This window comes from Silene latifolia, chromosome 10 (genome assembly GCF_048544455.1).
Source record: "Silene latifolia isolate original U9 population chromosome 10, ASM4854445v1, whole genome shotgun sequence".
In the NCBI taxonomy this organism is placed as follows: Eukaryota; Viridiplantae; Streptophyta; class Magnoliopsida; order Caryophyllales; family Caryophyllaceae; genus Silene; species Silene latifolia.
This window is the reverse complement of record NC_133535.1, coordinates 128,716,899-128,742,482: the sequence shown is the minus strand read 5'-3', so window position 1 is coordinate 128,742,482 and position 25,584 is coordinate 128,716,899. Positions and strand designations below refer to the sequence as shown.

The 25,584-nt window shown below is 43.2% G+C and overlaps 2 protein-coding genes across 2 annotated transcripts; both read left to right on the top strand.

Moving 5' to 3' along the window:
- Window positions 1–490: 490 nt before the first annotated feature.
- On the top strand, window positions 491–931 carry LOC141608208 (uncharacterized). Its single transcript, XM_074427570.1, has one exon. It carries the CDS (start codon window positions 491–493, stop codon window positions 929–931), a length of 441 nt encoding a protein of 146 aa, XP_074283671.1.
- A 16,141-nt stretch (window positions 932–17,072) lies between these two features.
- LOC141608207 (uncharacterized) lies at window positions 17,073–19,740 on the top strand. Its single transcript, XM_074427569.1, has 3 exons — window positions 17,073–17,692; window positions 17,813–18,273; window positions 18,380–19,740. The coding sequence occupies exons 1-3, from the start codon at window positions 17,073–17,075 to the stop codon at window positions 19,738–19,740; spliced, it is 2,442 nt and encodes an 813-aa protein (XP_074283670.1).
- The last annotated feature ends 5,844 nt before the right edge of the window (window positions 19,741–25,584 follow it).

Here is a 25,584-nt window from a genome sequence, read left to right as displayed (position 1 = left end):
ATTAGATAAGCGCTAATACATATGAGTAATAATGTTTAAGTATGTAGTTGAACTTGTTTACGTACGTTCATGTTAGTTACTACTGCAATTTACTCCAGTATGCTACAAGGGTTAGAATATATAGTACACTACTAGGCCACCTTGTTCTAGTATGCCGACAAAAGCTTGTAATTGCATGCCAGTACATAGACTAGTTTTTACCTTTAAAAATCTCAAATTTTATCCTCTAATTTTGTATTTGTATATCACGTTATGTGATAATCTTACTTTTGCTAAGTAATTTATATGATGTTATATTGTCAACAAGTTTTGGAAAAAGGACATATCATAAAATCTTGTACCTAAAATTCCAAAAGATATATTTTATAAAGATGAACATATATTTCCATATTATACGCTCTCGGTAGGTGCTAATTTTGCAAAAAGAAGCATTAATATTGAACATAGCTGCAAACTTTATAATCATGTGGAAACGGCTGTGGATGAAACTATGGAGCATTTATTTCGGGGCTGCGAGGTTGCTAAAAGGATATGGGCATGCTCGGAGTTGGGCATTCGTACTGACTGCCATCCAACCGTTGGAATTGCGAAATGGGTTATTAATTGGATTAATTATCTGGATAAGATAGATGACGCAGATAGAAGGATGGTGCGCTTTCTTGCAACTTTGTGGTGTTTATGGAGCTGTCGAAACAGGGTCTTGTTTGGGGGGGAGGTTTTCCACCCAAAGAGTTTCTTTTATTTATGGTCGAATGTCGTTCTTATTGCTGATCAAGCAAGAGATGAAGTGACAAAACGACAAGGGAAAGGTGATATGAATGACCACAACGATGAGGACATTGGATCACTAGAGGGGAGTTTGGCGTGGCTCCGAGAGAGTAACCCTGTTCATTTTGTTGGAGGAGTGAACTTTTGTGAGCGTGTTAATTAGGATCATGGTTGATGCGGGCTGGAAATCCGTTGACAGGGCCGGGATTGGATGGGTTGCTCTCAGGAGTAACGGAGATAGGCTCTTTGAAGGGAGGAAAGCAATCAAGGCTGAATCAGCTATTCAAGCTGAGGCGATTGGTATCAAGGAGGTCCTCTTATGGGCTAAGCAGTATGGGGTTTGGCATTTGGAGGTCTCGACGGATTGTCTTCCCATTGTTTTTTTTTTTTTGCAGGAACTGAACGGATCCATTACCAGGCGCTTGGAGTTCTTGAAGACATACGTTACCTTGGATCTTTTTTCCATTGCCTTTCTTTTAGTTTCATTCCTAGATCCTTTAATATGTATGCACATGGTCTTGCTTGCAAGGTGTAGATACCTCATTTCTGCACCTCCCGCAAACCACCCGGTGATGATTGGGCCGCATGTTTGATACGCGGAACGATTTGTGACAATTCGTAAGATTATCGTCAAGTGATTGCTCAAATATTAATGTCTACCTCTTAGTTGTCATCTACGTCCCGATACGGTCGTTTTGGCAGTAATTAGAGTACATTCGGAGTCCGGGCCTAAAACCGTCTCCATTTTCTGATAACCGTTAAAACCCGAGTCAGAATGTTCTGGAATGTTCCAGATATTTCTATTCCATATTTCACAAATTTCATCTTTTGGCAAATAAAATCCCGTAATATTCATATAAAGATATTAAGGGAATCGAATTATTTCCGTCCTACCATAACTCAAACGCGGAAATCTTTCTTCAGCAGGAGGAAACCTCCTGGGAAAAGACGCAAGCAGTCTTTGCGCCTCTTCCAAGAGACGACGTGGGTCGCTGCGCCTCTTCCCGTGCCCTTTTCGCATGTTTCTCGTATCTTTTTCATATCTTTCCGAGATTCACTTCCAAAGAGTCTCCGAAACCCTAATTCCTTCACGTGATTAGTATAAATAGGAGCCTTCGCTCCTCATATTTCTCACGCGAGTGTCCGCCCTTCTCTTCTCCCTTTGCATTCTAGACTTTGTTCTTACTTATTGGCGCCTACGTGCTTGAACTTTCGACCACGTAAGCTCGGATCTTTCCGGGTACCAGCCTCTCCGTTGCATGACCGACCAATTTGACCAACTACACATCAATCAACTTAATTAATTAATCGTTTTCCTCTTACGAGGGTACTTTCTTTGCATTCGCGTCGAGCATCACTAATCGATATCTTAGTCCTTCTCGTTTCGTCAACATGTAAGTCTGAGGGTGTAAATCTCCCTTTTTGTTTATTGTATTTTACTTTATTGCATCATCAATTGTAAGGTTTATGTCGAAAATACCGTTAAAACCGATTTCTAAACCCCTTTGTTAAAACCTGTTTTTACGGATTTCCAGTAGATAACCGTCGAGAAAGGACGCAGCAACTGCTGCACCTCTTCGAAGGAGCGCAGTTCCTGCTGCGGCTGTTCGTGAGGCTGCCGCAGTTCCTGCTTCCTTTCTTCTTCGTTTGTCCTCTGTAATTCGTGTTCAAATTCTTTCTTTTGCTTGCTTCGTCTGTTAATTCTTCGTCTTGATAGCACAATAATTCACATGTATATTTATAATCACCGTCATTAGTATGTTTTAATCGTCATAAATCCGACTTAAATCCCAAGTAATTCATATTTGCGGGTTTTCGTCATTAAATTCAATTCCGGGTTGTAGAGATTCAATTTGTTCATATTGGGTTTCTGGGATTCGTCTTTGATATAGTTTTCATCTGTTTATTCGCATGTTCATCATATATTCGTCATTAATCCGTCGTATTTAACGTAGTTAATTGATTTAATTCGTAGGGCTCATTGATATTTTTCACTTCTATCATTATTTCATCTTGTAATTAATTCGTTTGCATCCGTCTCATCCATGTTTTACTGTTTTTATGACCCATTCATATGTTAAATAACATGCTAATCACTTTCATCCGAGTAAATATCATCAATCGATCACCAATTAACATTAACGGCTCGCAATTACGGCTTTACAGCCAGAACTGAGCCACGGAACAGACGCAGCGTCTGCTGCGCCTATTCCAAAGGACGCAGCTCTGCTGCGCCTGTTCCTGGCTGAGTTCTGTCCCTGAACTCCGTTTCTGCCTTGACGTAGTTTAATTAGCTTACATATTAACTAACTATTATCCGTAATATCACCTTCTGATCTGTTCGTTAATTTATTTCTTTCTTTTATCCTTTTTATCAAATTATCCGTTTTAAAGGTATTTTCGACATAAATCGCCTAATCCAATGTAATTAATGTAATTGTCATTATAATAATTCATAAGTATTGTATTTCTTTTATTGTTTGTATGTTTTCAGATGTAAATGAGCATTAAATCCTACTTCGACCCAATTGTGTGCTAATTACGTGTCAACCGACTTAGTATTAATTCTCACATACTAGGATTAAAACTTGGATGTTGCATTGCATGCATATAGCCGACGATATATCAAGTACGAATAATTTCCCTAATCATTAGTAGAGGCCGCTATCGAGGCGGGCGGGATTAGGTGTTCGATCAAAAGAGCTTCCTAATACGTACCCTCACCCCTTACTCCAGATATCTGTGAACACCCGTGTTCATTGGCATCCACGAGAGTCATTCTAGACATAGAATGCTAAGGGTAACGATTGCTTAGTGTTCATGTCTTTACTTTGTGTCTAGACATGACACGAGGTATTCGAACGGTTCCAATTTCCCATAAAAATTGGTGGCGACTCCATACAAAAATGCAAACGCTTGTTTCATTTTCACCAAGCGCCCCCGTGGGCGGCCCGCTGTCCACAGTTCGGCGACTCCGCTGGGGATAATACACTTACGTGTAGCAAGGGTGAAACTTGAACAAGGTCAGGGAATAGTTTGTACAAGACAATTGTCGGTTATCATAACTCGGTCTTCCTAGATCGTTTATTCGGCCTTCCTAGGCCCAACCCAACCCATTCGACCAATCGTCCCGTCTAAACGGTCCTAATTCTTATTTGGGCCTAAGGATGGATAGCGATTGACGTCATCCATACCATGATGCTTACTCTTGTTTGTATTAAAGGCCTTCACTACTTGAGGAAATGGACTAGGAATCGGCCTTACTCTTGTTCGGCACGAGCCTCTCCACAGACTTCGGGTTTGATGGTTCGGTATGGCAACCCACCTTTTAAACCAAATCCCTTTTAAATGCACTCAGCATCCCGTCATAATGCTTGTATAAATATGTATACCTTACGTGATCACCATTTCTAAACAAAACCATGGCGATTTTTCAAAAGATCAAAACCCTCTTTTCAAACAGGAATTTCGAAATAAGCTCTTAATTAGCGCAAAATCCGGTCAAAACTCTGTCCGTTTGTCGTGTCAAAATTAGGGCCACAAGCCCATTTCAAAACCTCACTTCGAGTCCACTCCTACAACTACACTACAGTTGGTTAGGACACACATTTTCAAAACTTGTCTTTCTTCAAAGCTCACTCAACACAAGTGGCACACACCCACTTCACGAGTCAAAACTTTTCCTCTTTTAGCAAGTGTGTTAGAATGGTCGATCGTGTTTTGATTCGTCGCCGATCTCTTATCCAGTTTCCAAGATACCCGGATCAAGTGATTAAACGAATCTCCACCAACTTCAAGACGGTAATGATCGAATCCTCGCCGCGCTAGCCCAAATGCAAATTACCCAAGAACAAACATATGACCGCCTTGAGCTTATCGAGGGCCGTATCTTTTCCGTGGAGGGAAGGTTGCCTCCTCATGAAAGTGAAGTACTACGTAACTCCGATGATGAGTCTAGGGACGAAAACCCTCTCATGGGGACAACTGCAGCTGAGAAAAGACTCCAATACTTAGAGGAGCAATTGATGTATCTTAAGGGGGATGACATTTATAGGGAGAATAATCGCAAGTATGAAGCCGTCAATTCCAAATTGCCAACTAACTTTAACATGACGGATTTCTCTAAGTTCAAAGGACACGAGAACCCTTTGAACCACATCCGTGCCTTCAAGGATTACATGTCTATCAAAGGCATCAAACCCGAGATGTTCTTAAGGATCTTTCCTTCATCTCTTGACACCATCCCGAAGCAATGGTTCTACACTTTAGATCACAAGAAGGTCGCCACTTGGGAAGATGCCGCAATCGAGTTCTCTAAACAATACGCGGATAATGCCGAGATCCAAGTCAACATGCGTACTCTAGAGGTTCTTACCCAAAATGACAAAGAAGGATTCACCGACTTCCTAAGTAGGTGGAGGAAGACTAGCACTCAACTAGTTGAACGCCCGGATGAGGCTACTCTTGTGGAAAAGTTTGTGGATAATCTCAAACCCATCTATGCCAATCATTTGAGATATCAGAACATCAAGACTTTCAAGGACTTAACCGTATTAGGGACACGAATTGAAGATGACATCCGTAAAGGACTCTTGTCCAAAACGGTAGGCCGAGGATATCAAGGGTCCACAAGTCGTTCATACGGCTCTACTAGCAAGATCGATGAAGTTAACCTTCTCGAGCCATCCAAGAAAACTACCTCACCAAGGAAATTCACAAACCTTGGGGATACTTACTCCAACGCTCTAAAAAGGCTAATGAAGCAAGGCAAACTCCAACCCATTGGACCTACTCCCGAACCCGAGAGGAAGTCCAAGTTTTGGGATGAAAATTCGTACTGTGAATACCATAGAGGCAAGGGGCACGACACAGAAAAATGCTACAAGTTGAAAAACGTGCTTCAAGACATGATTGAAGATGGTCGACTCCCAATACCACCGGGAGGTAAGCCCAACAACACTCAGAATCCTCTTGGAGTTCTAGTGATCACAAGTGATGAATCTACCTTAGATTGCTCACACCTCATTTCTCCCACCGAAAATGAAATTCACGCGATTGAGAATGAAGGACTCTACTCTACTATATCCCCTACCATTTCCGACTTCATCACATGGGCAAGGAGTGTAGATAGACAAGTTTGGGAGCTAGAAAACATGGTAACAACTTTACGCAATACCAACGCAATACCCGAAGAACGTGTACCATTGATCTTCTCTCAAAATGCCACTATGCAAGAAATAATCACCGTGGTTGATAAACTAGTCGATCGAATCATACGACTAGAAAGTGATATCATGAGAATGAGGGAACTAGCTGCAGTCAATGGGGTTTGGGCCGATGACGATGAGGACGAGTATCTCATTGAAAACTCCCTAGTCAAAGAGATAGTCCAAAATAGTGAAGACCAAGATGTGGACCACCTAACTCGTTCGGGTCGCCCATATCAAAGCACTACTCAAAACGGTCCAACCAACGTCATCACACCAAATGACAACGAAGATGACCCCACTGATCATTTGCTCAAGCAATTACAGAAAACAAAGGCTGATCTTTCAGTCTGGCAACTAGTAGCAAGCTCATTCCCACATCGCCAAGCTTTACTGCAAGCTCTGGCCAAGCTAAACGTAGCACATAACTCCACTCCTGAAGATGTAGTCAACTTGGTCTTCCAAGAATCACCAAAGCTAAGTAATCCTATTACTTTCTCGGACGAAGACTTGCCACCCTTTGGCGCTAGTCACAACCTTGCTCTATACATCACTGTCATTTATCTAAAGAAGAATGTGCCAATGACCTTGGTGGATGATGGCTCCGCGGTCAACGTCATACCCCTCAAAACGGCATACAAGCTAGGCATGAAAGAGTCGGATTGGACCCCTACCAATCAAGGTGTGCGTGCATATGACGGTACACGACGAAAGGTAGTAGGACTTGTTAACCTAACCATAGCCACGGGACCAATCGAACGAAAGGTTAACTTCCAAATAGTGGACATTGAAGCTTCATTCAACATACTTCTGGGAAGGCCTTGGATTCATGCTTCCAAAGCGGTAACATCCACCCTTCACCAAAAGATCAAGATCCCACTAAACGGCAAAGTAGTGACGATCACTTCATCACCCATCAAGGCAATAATCGAAAAACAGTCGAACAACCAAGTCCTTGCGGATCCCGTATACGAACTTGGGGGCTTCCAAAGTGTAAGCGTCATAGAAAGTGAGTTGGCACCATTATACTATAATCCCTACTCTAACTTGGTGGTCAACCACATACTCAAATCCCAGGGATACTTCCCTGGAATGCCTTTGAACCCTATCCGGAAGAATACCTTCGCACCATACAAGGAAGGCAACTCGACAAGGATACCACTTGGACTAGGGTACAAACCTACAAAAGAGGAGGTTCTCGAAATGCTCGCCCAAGTCCAAAACCGCAAGCACGTAGGAGTCCAAATGAGGCCATATCTCCCTACTTTAAATGGGTACTTTGTTCAAGAAGGAAGTTCAGAGCTCATTCATGGATTTCCCGAACTTTGGCATTATCTCGAGAGGAAGTTAGCCGGAATCGAGATCTTTCACGATTGCTACTTCATCCCTCCAGAAACGGTTCCTACCGTCAAAACCCGTCAAGCACCTTGCTTAGACGAACAAGCTGTTAGCCTATTGTTTGGAGAAGATCGATTCATTAGGGCCGCGCAGGATGAGATCATTACTATGATACTTCAGGACGATCGCTTCAACCCCACGCGTTGATCACGTAAACCGACGCAAGAAGAGCAGAAAGGATGGAGAAAATCGATCAAATGGACCAACAATCAAGGAAGACTCTTCAAGCTCACCACTGGAGAAGGAGAGATGTTCAAAGGAGAACCAGAAGACGATGAGTTCGAGTCGGAGTCAGAGTCAGAGTCGGAGTCTAGAGAAGTCATTAGAGAGTCTACTCCTGTCGTCATCCCCACTCCCTTCGTTTCTCCTAGCTTAGCCTCAAGTAGTCACAGTAGTTCGGGAAATGCCCCACCATCGTCCCTTTGCCGCCACCGACCATGGATCAGTTGGCTTCTTTGTTTCAACTTTACTCAAATTTTAATATGAATAAATCAGGTTCTGCTTACTCTTTGTGTTATCTTGAGTGCAATTCTGTTTACGATGATACTGAGGATGACCAAGACCCAGACTTAATCGAAATACCTCCCTACGTAGCCAAAGAAATACTACAGGAAAGGGAAGGGGGACCAGTAATAGAAGACACCGAACCTATCAATGTAGGAACCGAACTAGAACCCCAAGAACTTAGGATAGGGGCTACCTTGAGCTCTACCGAAAGGGCCGACTTCATAGACCTCCTAAATGAATTCAAAGACGTTTTCGCTTGGTCCTACAAAGACATGCCAGGGATCGACAGGGATATCGCTGAACATAGGATTCCGATTAAGCCAGGTTTCAAACCTGTGAAACAGAAGCTTCGACGAATAAGAACAGAATGGGCTCTAAAGATTAAGGAAGAAGTTGACAAGCAATTTAAAGCCGGGTTCATCAAAGTTTCCGAGTATTCTGACTGGGTAGCTAACATAGTACCCGTACCCAAAAAGGATGGGAGAATCCGTGTTTGCGTCGACTTTAGGGACTTGAACAAAGCAAGTCCAAAAGATGACTTTCCTCTACCTCACATTGACATATTAGTGGACAATACTGCCGACCACGCATTACTATCCTTCATGGATGGATATGCGGGTTATAACCAGATCAAGATGGCCATGGAAGATATGCATAAGACCGCATTTGTCACCCAATGGGGAACCTATTGCTATACGGTAATGCCGTTCGGATTGATCAACGCCGGAGCTACGTACCAACGCACCGCAACTACACTCCTACATGACATGATGCACAAAGAAGTTGAGGTATACGTAGATGACATGATCGTCAAATCCAAGGAAAGAGAGGGACATATTGCGAACCTTCGCAAGTTCTTCGCAAGGCTACGAAAGTACAACATGAGACTTAATCCTCAGAAATGCACATTCGGGGTAACATCTGGTAAACTCCTGGGATACGTTGTTAGCCAACGAGGTATAGAAATAGATCCTTCCAAAATCAAAGCTCTGATCGAAATGCCACAACCTCAAACAGAAAAAGAAGTCAGAGGATTCCTGGGAAAAGTACAGTACATAAGCCGATTCATATCGAAACTTACGATGATTTGTGAGCCTATCTTCAAGAAACTCAAGAAAACAGACCACACTATGTGGGATGACGATTGTCAAAAGGCGTTTGACCGAATCAAAGAAATATTGGCTAAACCACCAGTGCTCATGCCGCCACAACGAGATCAACCTCTTGGTTTACATCTCACAGTAACCGAAACGGCCATGGGTGCCATGCTGGCTCAAACTGTAGGAAGTGAAGAAAGAGCTATCTACTACCTTAGTAAGAAGTTCTTGGAGTACGAGTGCAAATACTCACAACTCGAAAAGACATGCCTCGCTCTTGTGTGGGCAACGAAGAAGCTACGCCATTACATGCTTAGCTACTCCGTCAAAATATACTCCAAAATGGATCCAGTCAAATACCTCTTCGAGAAACCCGTCCTCAACGGACGCCTAGCAAGATGGACCATGATGCTTTCAGAATTCGACCTCAAATACGTACCACTGAAAGTTATAAAAGGTCGCGCCGTCGCCGAATTCTTCGCAGAAAATCCTATCGATGACGCACAAACGATAGATACTTGGTCATTTCCAGACGAGGATATACTTCAAACTGACGTAGACTCCTGGGACCTATACTTTAATGGAGCATCAAACTTAAGAGGATTCGGAATAGGAGTGTTGCTCATTTCTCCTGAAGGTGAGCATACACCAATTGCTGTCAAACTCGACTTCGAGGTGACAAACAACGCTGCAGAATATGAAGCTTGTCTCATTGGATTACAAGCGGCAGTAAGCTTAGGCATTAAAAACCTCCGAGTACATGGGGATTCATCACTGATAATCAACCAAGTTACAGGATCTTGGAAAATCCGAAGCGAAAGCCTCGCACCCTATCAGGCTAGGATAGACCAAGTCGCTCAATTCTTTGATCACGTAACCTACCTACACCTACCTCGGGAGGAAAATCAATTTGCAGACGCTCTTGCGAAACTTGCATCTTTGATAAATATGCCGGATCACATGATGGAAATGCCTTTGTGCATCGAACGACGGTCTGAGCCGGCTTATGTCCACCAAATCATCGATGAAGAGGAAATCGCACAGGAGCCCTGGTTCCAAGCAATCCTAAATTTTAAGTTTAATTGTACCTATCCACCGGATATGGACAAGAGGGGACAACGTGCTATACGCCTATTAGCTTCCCAATACATTCTCATGCAAGGAGAATTATACAAAAGAACACCTCTTGGTGTAGTCCTACGTTGCCTTGATCATTCACAGGCACGAAAGGTGATGGAAGAAGTCCATGACGGAGAATGCGGTCCTCACATGAGTGGACCCATGATGGCAAAGAAAATCACACGTTTGGGATATTATTGGACCACAATGGAATCCGATTGCATCAAATACGTAAGACATTGCCACAATTGCCAAATCTTCGGGAATGTGCAACATGTCCCTCCTTCATTGCTCTACACAATGACATCCCCTTGGCCATTTTCTGCATGGGGAATTGACATAATCGGGAAGATAACCCCAGCCGGAACAGGAGGTCACTGTTTCATTCTAGTAGCAATCGACTATTTTACCAAATGGGTAGAAGCGGCTTCCTACACTGGTCTTACAGCTAAAAATGTGGCAAAGTTCATACAAAACAACATCATCTGTCGATATGGTTGCCCACATGAGATCATTAGCGATAACGGGTCACACTTCAAAGCTGAAACCGAGCAATTGCTAGCCAAATACAAGATTAAGCATCACCACTCTTCGCCCTATAGACCACAGACTAACGGCGCGGTAGAGGCGGCAAACAAGAATGTTGTCACAATCCTCAAGAAAATGATTGACAACTATATAGATTGGCCAAGCAAGATACCCTTCGCTTTATGGGGGTATCGTACATCTGTCAGGACACCCACTGGGGCTACTCCTTTCTATTTGACCTACGGCATGGAAGTTGTACAACCAGTCGAGCTAGAAATACCATCCTTGCGTATTTTGCTAGAAAGTCAAATCCCGGAAGCCGATTGGAAAAAGGGATAGATATGAAGAACTCATCCTCCTGGATGAACGTAGGCTACGCGCCTTACATAATGTCCAAACATATAAAGCACGTATCAAACGAGCTTTCAACAAAAGGGTTAGGCCAAGAAACATCAAAGAAGGAGACTTAGTACTCAAATCGGTTAGAGCTCTTTTACCTGTCGACCCAAGGGGAAAATTCAAACCTAATTGGGCCGGACCATTTCTAGTCAAATCCATACTCCCAGGGGGTGCGGTTAGAATCACAGACCTAGATGGGAATGAGTTTTCAAACCCCACAAACCTTGACCAACTGAAACGGTACTACGCCTAGAATAGGAACAAAAACACGCCTCGCGTAACCCCACGTGTCGCTCTTGTGGCACTAAATAAACGGCCCCTGGCCCAGCTGAAATAAGCTAATGTCACTGTGCTCTTGCATTTTGACAAGTTTGTCATCCTCATATCATCAAATAAACTAAATTCGCACCTCCAGAGTAAGCAAAAGCTCATGCTTATTTTCTATGTTCATTACAAGCTCTTGCTTCGAACAATTATTCTTTTACATTTACTCGAACTACGCGCAAGGGTTTGATTTCGCTTTTTTTAAGGTGAATACGTAGGCAATCCTTCACGGGATTCAACCCATTATATCTAAAATGTAAATAGAAGGACATTTGCATCGCATTTGAAATTCGACAAGAATAATAAATAGAAAATCACAACGGTTCCATAACCACTTAACCTTTTTATTTCATTCATTTCCTAAATAATAATAGTACGCTACATAGTAAAAATAGAATAGGCTAGGATTCAAAAAATCCCTCCTTTTTATTACAACAACAATCCCCTATTTACTAAATGAATAGGTGAACTCCAAAATTTTCCCTCCAAAAAGCATCTTTATAAATAAGGAAACTATTGATAATTTAATTGTATTCACTAAATAAGGTAATTAATAATTATAATGTATTTCATTATATAATTTTTTTCATTTAATATTAACTTTTTCATCAAATTTTATAATTTTTACTAAACACTAAACTATAATATTTTAATTAAAATAAAAATAATATAAAGCTATAAACTATTAAATCTTTTATTGATGCTATTATTTAAGAATGACTTAACTCATACTATGTATAAACAAAATTATAAATCGTTTTGATTACTTACATGATAAAAACAAATGAGAGAATTAATAAATTTGAATCATTAGCTTTGTGGTATAAAAAATAATTTTAAAAAAATACATTTCAGTACGTTACTCAATTCTCTTTGACTAATTTTCAGTTTTAATTTTTTTATCTCGAAAATATATATAATAACGAGAAAATGAACAATTAATTAAATACCATTATTATTTTGCAATTTAATTTACTCGGTTTTCTTGAATATTTTTACAGTTCAATTTTTTTTCTCATATCAAAATATAATGGCATGAAATATGAAAAATTAGTGAGGTATTAATTTAGCATTATTAAGTAATATAAAAGTAAAAACTCTATAAATACCGCGCATTTATGCGCGGGATCTAAACTAGTAATAATAATAATCAAATAATAAATAAAGACTTGGGCTATTCCTCCATCTTCCCCTTGCCCTTGTCATTCTTGTCATATTTCTTGTCACGACCTCAAGCCGGACGCTCTTGCACCACTTCAGACCTAATCACCAACGGTCTTTCTCGAGGCCTGACTCTTCCATTCTTGCCAACCACCATTTCTGCGACAGGAGTAGTCTTTGATTTCTTTGAAGGATGAACGACTTGAAACCCGGCTTCTTCTTCTCCCTCTGTTAGATGCTTCTCCTTCTGTTTCTCTCCCTCGCGCACCTTGTAATCAACAGGTTCGCGTTTCCTCAGTCTCTCGCGCTCTTCCGGAGTAGTGGCCTTTCTCCACCTCAGATAAGAATCCGACACCCATAAAGCATTGGCGGAGAAGCTGAAGAACCACATGTTCCTTTGGGCCCATTTGATAGCCCACTCTCTTCGGCTCTCTTTAGTTAGTGCCATAGCAGTCTGCGGGACGGTATCAAGCCTAGGGATCGTCTGCTTCAGCCCAACTTGTCTCATCAATCTTTCCGGGAAGATGCACACCATAAACTCCAATCCAGGAATGCGCACGGACCTAGTGGGATCCAAAGAAGACACTCCAGTGACAGACTTGAGATGCCACCACGGTACAACCCACCTAATCAACGGACCATCATCATTCTTCAGCTTGTTCTTCCAATAATCGCAAACCCGGGTAAAGTCCACCATGTACAACCGCGTCCTCATCGCAATTGAACGAGCATGATAGGAAAGTGCATGAACTGGGGGCTCGATCAATCGGAGCCGTTCCATAAGCCAAACCTACCAAAAGCAGGTATTAGACATCGAAAAAAAAAACGAAAAAAAAAAAAAAAAAAAAAACGAAAAAAACAAAAAATGACTTTTACCTGCAAAATGACGGGACTCCCCAAGAACGGCAGATCGCGGTTGGATTTCCTATTATCCAAACCCAAAATAATCTCTCCTAAGCATTAGCAAGCTGGGCTCCTGCGCAGCTCCATTTGCTCAATAAGGCCCAAAAGACGGGGATCACCTCTCAAGTCTTCATCAATGTGTCCTTGGAAGACATACACATGCAACAAACAAAAGCCAAATGCCCTCCTCCTAGCAACATGAGAAACGGTAGGGTCGGCCCTGTTGATAAATCGGTCCACAAAATCCAACATTCTCACGCCTTTCGGAGTAACTAGACGATCCACCTCAAGTCTGGTCAGTCCAAGCAAGTCTCTAAATTTGCTCTTATACCCTTGTGAAGTGGAAGGAATGGCAGGTAAATGTTCGGGGTCCCACCCACCAATGGCAACAATTTCTTCAGGAAATGGGCAAATGTCACCTCCTGGGAACGCGAAAACATGATAATTCGGGTCCCAATAGTCAAGGCACGCATCCAAGAACGGTTTTACAACCTTAATGAGTTTCAAACTCAACAAAGACCCAAGGTTATAAGCACCCATGTCATGCTTCTCCATATTTGAAAATTCGTTGGTCCATTCCTTCAAGCGGATCTCCAAAGTATTCATAATGAAAATTTTCTTTTGAAGATTTATTTTGAAAGTTTTATGTGAATAGACGAAGAAGAGACGGAAGATTTATGTGAATTAAAGCTCCATCGACGCTTCTATTTATACTAATTGCTGTTTCCAAAAATCCGCCAGAACGGACCAGCTTGGGAACAGGCGCAAAGACCCGCGCCTCTTCAGAGGGACGCAGCTCATGCTGCGCCTCTTCCCCAGTCTCACTTCTGTGATTTCCGCGTTGGATCTTTCCTAATTCTATAACGAATGATTTCCTATTCCTGCGGGGTTTTATTTTGGTAAATACGAGAAGTTTACCATGTTTCAGGTTTCCTAAATTCGCGAGCACACATTTCGAGGCGACGTCGACACCTTCGCCATTTCATCACACCTAATTCATTTTGCTTTTTTAGGAAATAATTTTCATTTTCTTTTAGGGAATAATTTTCATTCATTTTCATTTTGGGAAATAATTTTCATTTGTTTTCATTTCTAACGAATTTCAGCATTTCACTTCTACATTTTCTAACTTATAGATTTATCTTTTTCTTTTTTTTTAGGGGGTAACTCTCCCTACCGTCCGGTCATTTCCGGCAAATTTTTTGACGAACTTGTGTTCTTTTGAGTCTCATTGTGCGCTAATTAAGGCCATATGTATATAAAAATGTATGTTTTGCATGATTTCTATGCGAATTTCGGCAGCCTGACGGCGTAAACCGTTATCTACCAAACCTGTTCGGAACTAACCTGCAGATACAAGCAACACAACCCAGCAGCAAAGGCACTCCGGCCGTCGTGTATACGCCAAACAAAGCAAATGTACAAGCAAACTGGGGGCTTGCGCCCCAAACAAAGTCCAAAACGTTCAAAATCAAATGTCCAAATGTACGAGTCTACAAAACTACACAAAACTACTGTTGGGCGCCCTCCAACTCTGCAACCCTCGCCAAGAGAGCGGCGATCTCGGCATCCCGAACCTCGAGCTCCCTCAACACGCGAGCTGTCTCCTCCCGAGACTGGGTCAACTCTCGCTCCAGCTCGCGGTCGCCCTGTAAACAGCAATAAATTGGCTCATGTCAATCGATTCAAGCAAAATTGGAAATCAAAAAGAGAAATAGGTGTAAGGTTCATACCTGACGACCTCGACCACCGACGAGTGCCTCGACGGCAGTAGCTCGCAGCCGGTTGGCCACCCTCCATAATGCCACGAACCGGGACGGCGCGACCTGCATTTTCAAAAAGAAATTCTCAGCAAATTGAACAAACTCAATCAAATGTGTTCCTACACGAAAGTTATACAAGCTAGAGGCTCACCCTCCGAATCAGATGCTGCCAGTCGTCTAGGCCAGCATCCGTCACAGCTACGTCAAAGTCACGCAGCTCGGAGATCGTCGTCCTCCCGGTCGCGTCAGTGTACTCAAGGGTCTCGAGGTACACTAGGGGCTCGATGCCTGCCGCCTCGACCTCCTGCAAAGACAAATAGTTCTCATTAATCGATGATCTTTCGGCGTAATTCTCAAAATCAAATCAAGAAAAAGTAAAAATACTCACCACTACCGGCCAGTACGCCAACCTCCCGTAGAGGAACGCCGAGTAGTCCTCGCCAGGCAGAAGAAGGGCGTCGCCACTGGCACCAGCCAAGTCCGCCTACCTCTCAGCCTCAGAAGGCTCCCTAAACATCATCCTGGGAGGATCGACGGGAACCGTCAACGCGTCCCGAAAGCACTGACGAGCCAAACGCTCGCCCAAGTACCACACAGGACCCATCGACGTCCTCAACAGCAGTCGGCTCGGGCTCCTAGGTCGAAGGACCTCAGCCACGAAAGGAGGCGCTCCAGCGTACTCCGCCCAAGGTCTGGGCACCCACTATGACAAGATAAGGCAAAGATCATTCCTATGATCAATTAAAAGCAAAGTATAAGAAGTATAAATGAATACGAATGAGATACTCACGCTGCTCAGCTGAAGAGCGTTCACGTCCCGCCGGTAGACGTTGTGAGAAGAACGCTTGCTCTTCGTCCGGCAAATCACCCAATCCCTCACCACAGGATAGGCCCTCTCCAGCGGCTCCGTCCTCTTGGGCGCGAGACTCGGGAAGTAGGAGTACACCCACGCCTGTAAATCAGAATAATCAATGACGATCTTTCGTGATCTGATAAAGAAACTAATTTACTTTGGTCTAAAGGAAGGTTCATACCTCCAGCAGTAGTCCAGGTCCGACAGCACCAGGAGAAGTCCCCTTCTCCATCAACTCCGGACGAACCATGGCCCTCATGAAGCGGATGAGGACCGCAAAACCAGCAATGATGACCCGGTCCCGGCGCCCTAGGGAACTCAGTCGAAAGAAAGGGAAGAAGCTTCGTCGACGGCCTCTCGCCCTTGTCTCCGAGGTAAATCGAAGACGGGGAACCACCAAAGCCACAGGACGAGCCCTCTCGCTCGGCAGACAGGAGGAGGAGCCGTCTCCCTCCCGTCAATCGTCACCAGCGTCGGGGTCTTCCCCACAAAGTAGTCTCGAACGTAAGAACTGGGTACCAAACCCGGCACTGCAACAACCTTCGGCGACAAGTTCCAGCCGATCAATCTCCTCGCCTCGGCCGAGTCCACTCTCATGGCAGTCTCCGGCCACACCACCTCCTCGGTCCCGCACGACAGACCAGAAATCATGCCGTAATCCTCCAAAGTGACTCCCACCTCACCAAAAGGCAGGTGAAACGTGGAAGTCGTATCCCAGAATCGGTCCAAGAAAGCACGGACCAGGCTAAGGTTAACCCGCAACTTCCTCTTCACGATATCCCTCCAGACCTGTACCAAAGGACCGAACGCTCCGCGCTCGATCATAGCCCTCTCCTCCGCCGACAGCCGCTCGTAGTGCTCCATCGCTATCGTGTAACCCGAGAACGACCTGATGTTCCCGGCCTCCTATTATGATTTAAAACAAAGCTATCTTTAGTTTTGAATGAAATTGGAAAGAAATTTGGACAAAAAGGATGAATAGGAGATGAGTAGTGGAATAGAGAGATGAGAGAGAAACTGTTCTTCCTTTACTGAAACCCTAACAATGGTAAAAACACGAAAAGCCACAAAAAATACAAAAAATTCAGCAAATAAAAGTCGCGATTCTTCAGGATCTGCGTCTAAGTTTCGATTTGATGCTCTTAGAACACTAGAGGATGAGAATACAGTCATTGATGCTGAGGAAGAGGAGCTTGCAGTTCTCCCTCTGGAGCTGCCTCAACCTATGGAGACGATTCAGGAGGAGGAAGGGGAGCCTGCTGTGAATCTTGAGGGCCAATGGACGGAAGTTCGATCAAAGAAGAAAAGTAAGACGCCGTCGCCTGATTCTGGTAAGGTTACTCTGACTTTCTCTGAGGAGGATGTTCTCCCGGAGATCAATTACTGGGCCTCAGCTTTATATGGGTATATTCTGGGGGCAAACCCGCCCTGTAATGTACTCTCTGGTTATCTAAAGCGTATCTGGAAGGATTCTGAAGTTGATAAGATATCATTCATGCCTAATGGTATCTTCATTGTTAGGTTTAAGAGTATTGATAAGATGAAAGAGATTGTTAAGGAAGGTCATTTCATGTTTGACAATAAACCCGTCATCATTCAGGAATGGTCTCCTGATGTGGACCTTGTTAAGCCTGTTGCAAAAATTGTTCCTATTTGGATAAAACTGTCAGGTCTGGATCTAAAATTCTGGGGTCAGGAATGACTTAAGAAAATTAGTGGTTTGGTTGGAGAATATGTAAAATGTGATGAACCTACTAAAACTAAGACATTCCTGGGATTTGCTAGGGTCCTTGTGGATGTTCAGGTGGGACAAACCTTCCCAAAGTCTCTACAATTTAATGATGAGAAGGGTAAGACTCACCAGGTGAAAGTAGAATATGATTGGATACCAGTGAAATGTTCTCTATGTCAGGGTATTGGGCACACTCAGGAGGTTTGTAGGAGGAAAACTGTGCATGTTAAACCCAAACAGGTTTGGCAGAGGAAGGTTGTTCCTAAGGAGCCACTGATTGTACCCCCTCCAAAAACTCTGGACAGGGGGAAACAGATTGCTGCCACACCTGTACCAAGAGCTACTGTTCCACATACTCCTGCAGGGATTGTGACTAGAGTAATGAGACAAGATGGGACTGCTTCTTCACACCAGATCTCAGGGCCTACTTTTCTGGATGCTCTCAATATGGCTCAAAAATCTGCCCACATGAGCAAGGGGACTGGGAGAGGAATAGGAGGGGTCCTGGATCATGGTTAATATAGGCTTTTGGAACATTAGGGGCCTCAATAGCCTGAATAAACAGAAGGACATTAAGTGCTTCTTGCATAAGAATAATTTGGGGCTATTTGGGTTAGTAGAAACTAAGGTAAATCCTAATAGTTGGAATAAAGTAAGGAATAATATATGCTCTGGCTGGGCTATTTGTACCAACAATTCTGCTGCCAAGGGGGGTAGGATTTGGCTTCTATGGGATCCTGGCTTATTTGATGTTGATATCATTGACATTAGTGCTCAAACCATTCACACTAAGGTTCTCAGTAGGGGGGATCAGAAGCAGTTCTATTTTACTAGTGTCTATGGATATAACAAGTTGGCTCAAAGATCTGAGTTATGGAAGAGTTTAGGACATTATAGTGACCAGATTGATGGCCCCTGGATAGTTGGGGGGGACTTTAACAATGTTCTTCAACCTCTTGAAAGGATTGGCTCTGATGTCACTTTAGCAGAAATTAGGCCTTTCCAGCAGTGCCTCTTACATTGTGATCTGACTGATATTAAGGCCATTGGGTCTTATTACACGTGGAATAATAAACATGATGTGGATACCAGGGTCTATAATAGGATTGATAGATGCCTCATTAATGCTGATTGGATGAATGTTTATCCTGACTCTTATGCCTTCTTCATGCCTGAGGGAGAGTTTGATCATTGTCCATGTGTCATCAGATTTTGTGGGGATGATATTCAGAGGAAGCCTGCTTTCAAATACTTCAATATGTGGGCCTTGGACCCTAATTTCAAGCAGATTGTTAATGGGACTTGGAGTCAGCATGTTCAAGGCACCCTTATGTTTCATGTGGTAACAAAACTTACTAAGTTGAAGAAAGAGCTGAAGCTACTGAACAGGAATAGATTTAGTGACATTGAGAATAAGATGCATATCTCAAAAATTGCCCTTACTTCTGTTCAGGAGCAACTTATATCCCAACCACTGAATGAGGAGCTCATTGGGTTGGAGAAGACTCTTATTGAGGAATACATTGCTGCCAAGAGTGCTTGCCATCAATTTTTGGCCCAAAAAGCAAAAGTTGATTGGCTCAAATTGGGAGATGAGAATTCCCAGTATTTCCACTCCACTATTAGACAGAGGAGAGCCCATAATAAAGTGTTCCAAATCCACGACTCAGATGGCAAGCTTTGTGTTGACAACAGTGCAATCCAGGATGCTTTTATCTCCTATTACAAGGGTTTACTTGGCACCAGCAAGAAGGTGGATAAGATCAGTGTTGCAGTGATCCAAAATGGAAGAGTTTTAACTGAGGCCCATCACAATTTGCTTATGGCTGATGTCACAGGAGAGGAGGTTAGGAAAGCAATGTTTGATATTTGTGGTACTAAAGCTCCTGGTCCTGATGGCTATAATAGCCAGTTTTTTAAGGACACTTGGGAGGTGACTGGGCCTGGTATTATTGCTGCAGTGCAGGATTTCTTTGATTAAGGGAGATTGTTGAAGCAGGTAAACTCTACCCTTGTCACTCTCGTCCCTAAAATTGATGCCCCTAAGGATGTGACACAGTTTAGACCCATAGCGTGCTGTAACACCATTTATAAGTGCATTAGCAAGGTCATGTGTGGCAGATTAAGTGCTATTCTCCCTGATATCATCAGTGATTCTCAAAGTGCTTTTATTAAGGGGAGGGACATTGTGGAAAACATCCTTATTTGCCAAGACTTAGTTAAGCTCTACAATATAAAGGCTTGTTCCCCCAGGGTGATTATGAAACTTGATCTCCAAAAGGCCTATGACTCCATTGAATGGAGTTTTGTTCAAGACATGCTACAGGCTTTGAATTTTCCTGATCATTTTGTAAACCTAATCACTGAATGCATCACTTCCCCTTCTTATACCCTTTCTCTTAATGGGGAGTCTTTTGGGTATTTTAAGGGGGCTAGAGGTTTGAGACAAGGGGACCCTCTTTCCCCCCTGTTGTTTGTCATTTGTATGGAGTATTTGAGTCAAATTTTGGATCAGATAAGGGATTATGTGGAATTCAGATACCACCCTCTTTGTGGTAGGATCAAACTTAACCATCTAGCTTTTGCAGATGACCTTTTGCTTTTCTGTAGAGGGGATAAACAATCTATTACTGGTTTGTTAAGAGCCTTTGAGTCTTTCTCTAGAGCTTCAGGGTTGAGAATGAACAAGGGTAAGTCTAGTATATATAGCAATGGTGTTGACAAAGCCATTCTTGATGAGGTTTCTCAGGTTACTGGCATGGTACAGGGATCTCTACCTTTTAAGTATCTAGGCATTCCTATTGCTGCTAGGAAACTCTCTGTATTGGAATGCTCCACTTTAGTTGACAAAGTTTCCAAGAGAATAAGGGCTCTGGGGTGTAGGAAACTCAGCTATGCTGGGAGGTTGGTGCTCATTCAATCTGTGCTTTCAAATCTTCATTCTTATTGGGCTAGAATCTTCATTCTTCCTACTGCAATTCTTAAGCAAATCACTAGCATATGCAGAAATTTCTTATGGACTGGTTTAGATAATGCTAATGGGAATGCCCTAGTTTCATGGGACCAGATTTGTAATGAGAAGAAGCATGGTGGTTTAGGGATTAAGGACCTCATTCAATGGAACAAAGCTGCCTTGGGCAAGTATATCTGGTGGGTGGCTCAGAAAAAGGACTACCTATGGGTCAGGTGGGTACATTCTGTCTATATCAAAGCAGGTGCTTGGCACCAGTATACTCCTCATCTGAATGGTAGCTGGGCTTGGAGAAAACTATGTAGGATCAAAGACCTTCTTGCTCCTGGATACATAGGGGATTGGTGGTTACATGATCAGAACTCTTACTCCATTCAAAGTGGATATGAATGGTTGAAACCCCATCCTGCAACTACTCCGTGGTTCTCTTTCACCTGGGTTAAAGAGGCTGTTCCTCGTCACAATTTCATTGGTTGGTTAATTGCAAATGAAAGACTCTTGACACGTGATAGACTGCACAGAATGGGGATCACTTCTGATATTTCCTGTGTGTTGTGTGAGAATGCACAGGAATCCCATGATCATCTCTTCTTCAATTGCATTTACAGTAGGAGGTGCTTAGACCTGGTTGCTGCTAATCTGGGATGCAATCTTCCCTGCACCCAGGTCGGTCAGTGGTGGCTTCAGTTTTCCTTTGCTTCAGTCCTCACTAAGCATCAGGTGGCTGCAAGTCTCCTTGCTCTCATGTACTATCTTTGGTGGGCACGCAACACTTGCAGGCTGCAGGCTTATCTCCCACGCCCAGAAGTATTGGTCAAGCAATGTTCTACTAGTAGCCTGATGCTATCTTAAATTCTCTTGTATAGGGTTTTTAAGTGTCTGTTGAAAATGTATGGCTTTGTTAGCTAGTACGCTTTGATTGTAAACATCTAAATGGTTTCTAATTTAATATAATGCTTACCATTTTACCAAAAAAGGAGATGAGTAGTGAGTAGTGAATTCCTATTTACCAAACTCTTCACCGTCCTGTAGGACAGGTGACCCTCTGCAGCCCACACGAGGTGCCTACTCTCCCAGGTCTCAGCCTACGCAGGAGCTCCCCTCAGCTGACGACCTCCTCGCCCGACGTTGGCCCGTCTCGGGATCTCCTCCTCCTCGACGGCCTCCTCCTCGTGAAACTCAGCAGCCATCACCGCAGCGGTGAAGGCCTGCTCCAAAGCCTCCTCGACAGTAGCGGCGTCAATCTCCATGGGAGCTCTCCCAGAAGTAGAAGCCTCATCACCTGCAACGTTAAAGCAAATTCAGGCCGCGTCATATGACGACGAGCCTCGGTTAAGGATTTTCGAGCCCTCGGAAGCCCTGAAATCGCTCTCTTTTCGCCATCCTTGGCCATATTCCCACCAACCCGATCACTCATGTGATAAATTAGGTCAAGTCAAGTCCAATTCGAAGCCTAGTTCCAGGTTCGGGTCGAAATTTCGGCAGCATTTCGCTATAACGACGATTATGCCCTAGAAAATTGTCCTGGAAAAGCTGTCACAAACCAAAATTCCGAGATGGTAGAAAGTTTACCCATCACCCAAGGATCCCAAATATCAAATTTCATCGCAAATGGGCAATCCTAAGGCTATTTTCGAAGCAATTTACGGTTCAGCTGTAAAACCGTCTCAAATTTCACTCAAAGGCTCAAAACTTGATGAAAATTCGAAACAAATACATGGTTATGTTCCTAACATTACCTACTATCCATTTCTAATATCAATTTGATAAGGCAAATTCATTTAGGGGAAAAGCCCCAAATTTTCGATCAAAAGGGTCGAAAACCCTAGATTTTGCGGCTCAAAATTCAACAAATGCAGAAGATTAATGCAAGATTGAGATACATACCTCAATTAGTCATGTTTAAAGCAAGCTTTTGAATCAAACCTTGGCAGAAATGGTGAAGATTTGAGAGAGAAATGAGTGATTTGTGTTTCGAATGCAAATGAATACAATCCCCCTGATTTTCGCGTTTTTACGCAGGAAAGCCAAATTGGGGAATAGACGCAGCAGGCGCTGCGCCTCTTCCAAGAGATGCAGCTCTTGCTGCGCCTCTTCCTTTTGTTCCCTCCATACGGATTTTCAAAAATTCGTTATAAGTTCGTTATTCGTGGGCCCATCTTTGGTGCGCCTCTTCCCCGATGCTATTTTACTCTTTTGGTCCGTTCGACGATTTTCTTTCGTTCCGGCTCGCATTTCCAAGGCAGCAGCAGACTGTTTATTCCTTCCAAGACCCGTTTTTTTTGCTTGTCGCAACGAGCATTTACTTATTTACGAAAATTCGACACACATTCATTATGTCTCAAGCGAGAGCAAGCGGATATACTTTCCCTCTCATGACAAGAAGAAAAATTCCCCATGATGTCTCCAGCGAGAGTAAGCGGACGTACTGTCTCTCTCAAGACGTGAGGATTAACATCTACCCAAGCAGATCTTTCCCTCCAGCAGTTCCCAGCCGTGTCCTGCTACTTGCAATATTTTCCCGGAGATTATCCAAACAGTTTTCCTCCAGCAGTTCCCAGCCGTGTCCTGCTACTCGCAATGTTTCGTGTTTCCCGCGGAGTTCGACAGGGTGTCGTTCTCCAGAAATTCCCAAACCCCAAAGCCTTTTTTTTCTTAGGTTCGTAAACCCGAAATTAGGACTTTTCAACTATAGGATCCCAATCCTTTTAGGTTCATAAGCCTTCAAGTTCCCAAACAAATAGAGTTCTTATACCCAAGCCTTAGTTATCCTTAAGTTGAACTTACTTTAGGCCTCCTTCCCGTCAATGCTTTCCTTTAGGGCCCCATACCCTAGCACAATCCTTATATATCCTTTAGGTCTTACCCTTAGCTCCCACGCTCAACCTTAGCTCCCATGCTCAACCCTAGCTCCTACGCACCTCCGAAAGCATCTCGAGAAGAAGTCTCAGGTATGGTCTCTTCTTATGGCTGACGAGCCTCCTTACGTAATCTAATGGACTTTAAACGACCCTCCCGGATAGTCGACAGACTCTAAAATGTTCCCGACGACAGGTCCTTGGCTCAGACCCCTTGAGCCGCCTCGCGTCGCCATAGTCGTCAGGTTGTAATCTTCGATTGACCTGATGGCTATACTTTGACTTTCGGCTTGTCCAAGCCTCAGTCAAAGTGGGGGCTCTGTAGATACCTCATTTATGCACCTCCCGCAAACCACCCGGTGATGATTGGGCCGCATGTTTGATACGCGGAACGATTTGTGACAATTCGTAAGATTATCGTCAAGTGATTGCTCAAATATTAATGTCTACCTCTTAGTTGTCATCTACGTCCCGATACGGTCGTTTTGGCAGTAATTAGAGTACATTCGGAGTCCGGGCCTAAAACCGTCTCCATTTTCTGATAACCGTTAAAACCCGAGTCAGAATGTTCTGGAATGTTCCAGATATTTCTATTTCATATTTCACAAATTTCATCTTTTGGCAAATAAAATCTCGTAATATTCATATAAAGATATTAAGGGAATCGAATTATTTCCGTCCTACCATAACTCAAACGCGGAAATCTTTCTTCAGCAGGAGGAAACCTCCTGGGAAAAGACGCAGCAGTCTTTGCGCCTCTTCCAAGAGACGCAGTGTGTCGCTGCGCCTCTTCCCAGTGCCCTTTCTCGCATGTTTCTCGTATCTTTTTCATATCTTTCCGAGATTCACTTCCAACGAGTCTCCGAAACCCTAATTCCTTCACGTGATTAGTATAAATAGGAGCCTTCGCTCCTCATATTTCTCACGCGAGTGTCCGCCCTTCTCTTCTCCCTTTGCATTCTAGACTTTGTTCTTACTTATTGGCGCCTACGTGCTTGAACTTTCGACCACGTAAGCTCGGATCTTTCCGGGTACCAGCCTCTCCGTTGCATGACCGACCAATTTGACCAACTACACATCAATCAACTTAATTAATTAATCGTTTTCCTCTTACGAGGGCACTTTCTTTGCATTCGCGTCGAGCATCACTAATCGATATCTTAGTCCTTCTCGTTTCGTCAACATGTAAGTCTGAGGGTATAAATCTCCCTTTTTGTTTATTGTATTTTACTTTATTGCATCATCAATTGTAAGGTTTATGTCGAAAATACCGTTAAAACCGATTTCTAAACCCCTTTGTTAAAACCTATTTTTACGGATTTCCAGTAGATAACCGTTGAGAAAGGACGCAGCAACTGCTGCGCCTCTTCGAAGGAGCGCAGTTCCTGCTGCGCCTCTTCGTGAGGGCCGATTCCTCGCTTCCTTTCTTCTTCGTTTGTCCTCTGTAATTCGTGTTCAAATTCTTTCTTTTGCTTGCTTCGTCTGTTAATTCTTCGTCTTGATAGCACAATAATTCACATGTATATTTATAATCACCGTCATTAGTATGTTTTAATCGTCATAAATCCGACTTAAATCCCAAGTAATTCATATTTGCGGGTTTTCGTCATTAAATTCAATTCCGGGTTGTAGAGATTCAATTTGTTCATATTGGGTTTCTGGGATTCGTCTTTGATATAGTTTTCATCTGTTTATTCGCATGTTCATCATATATTCGTCATTAATCCGTCGTATTTAACGTAGTTAATTGATTTAATTCGTAGGGCTCATTGATATTTTTCACTTCTATCATTATTTCATCTTGTAATTAATTCGTTTGCATCCGTCTCATCCATGTTTTACTGTTTTTATGACCCATTCATATGTTAAATAACATGCTAATCACTTTCATCCGAGTAAATATCATCAATCGATCACCAATTAACATTAACGGCTCGCAATTACGGCTTCACAGCCAGAACTGAGCCACGGAACAGACGCAGCGTCTGCTGCGCCT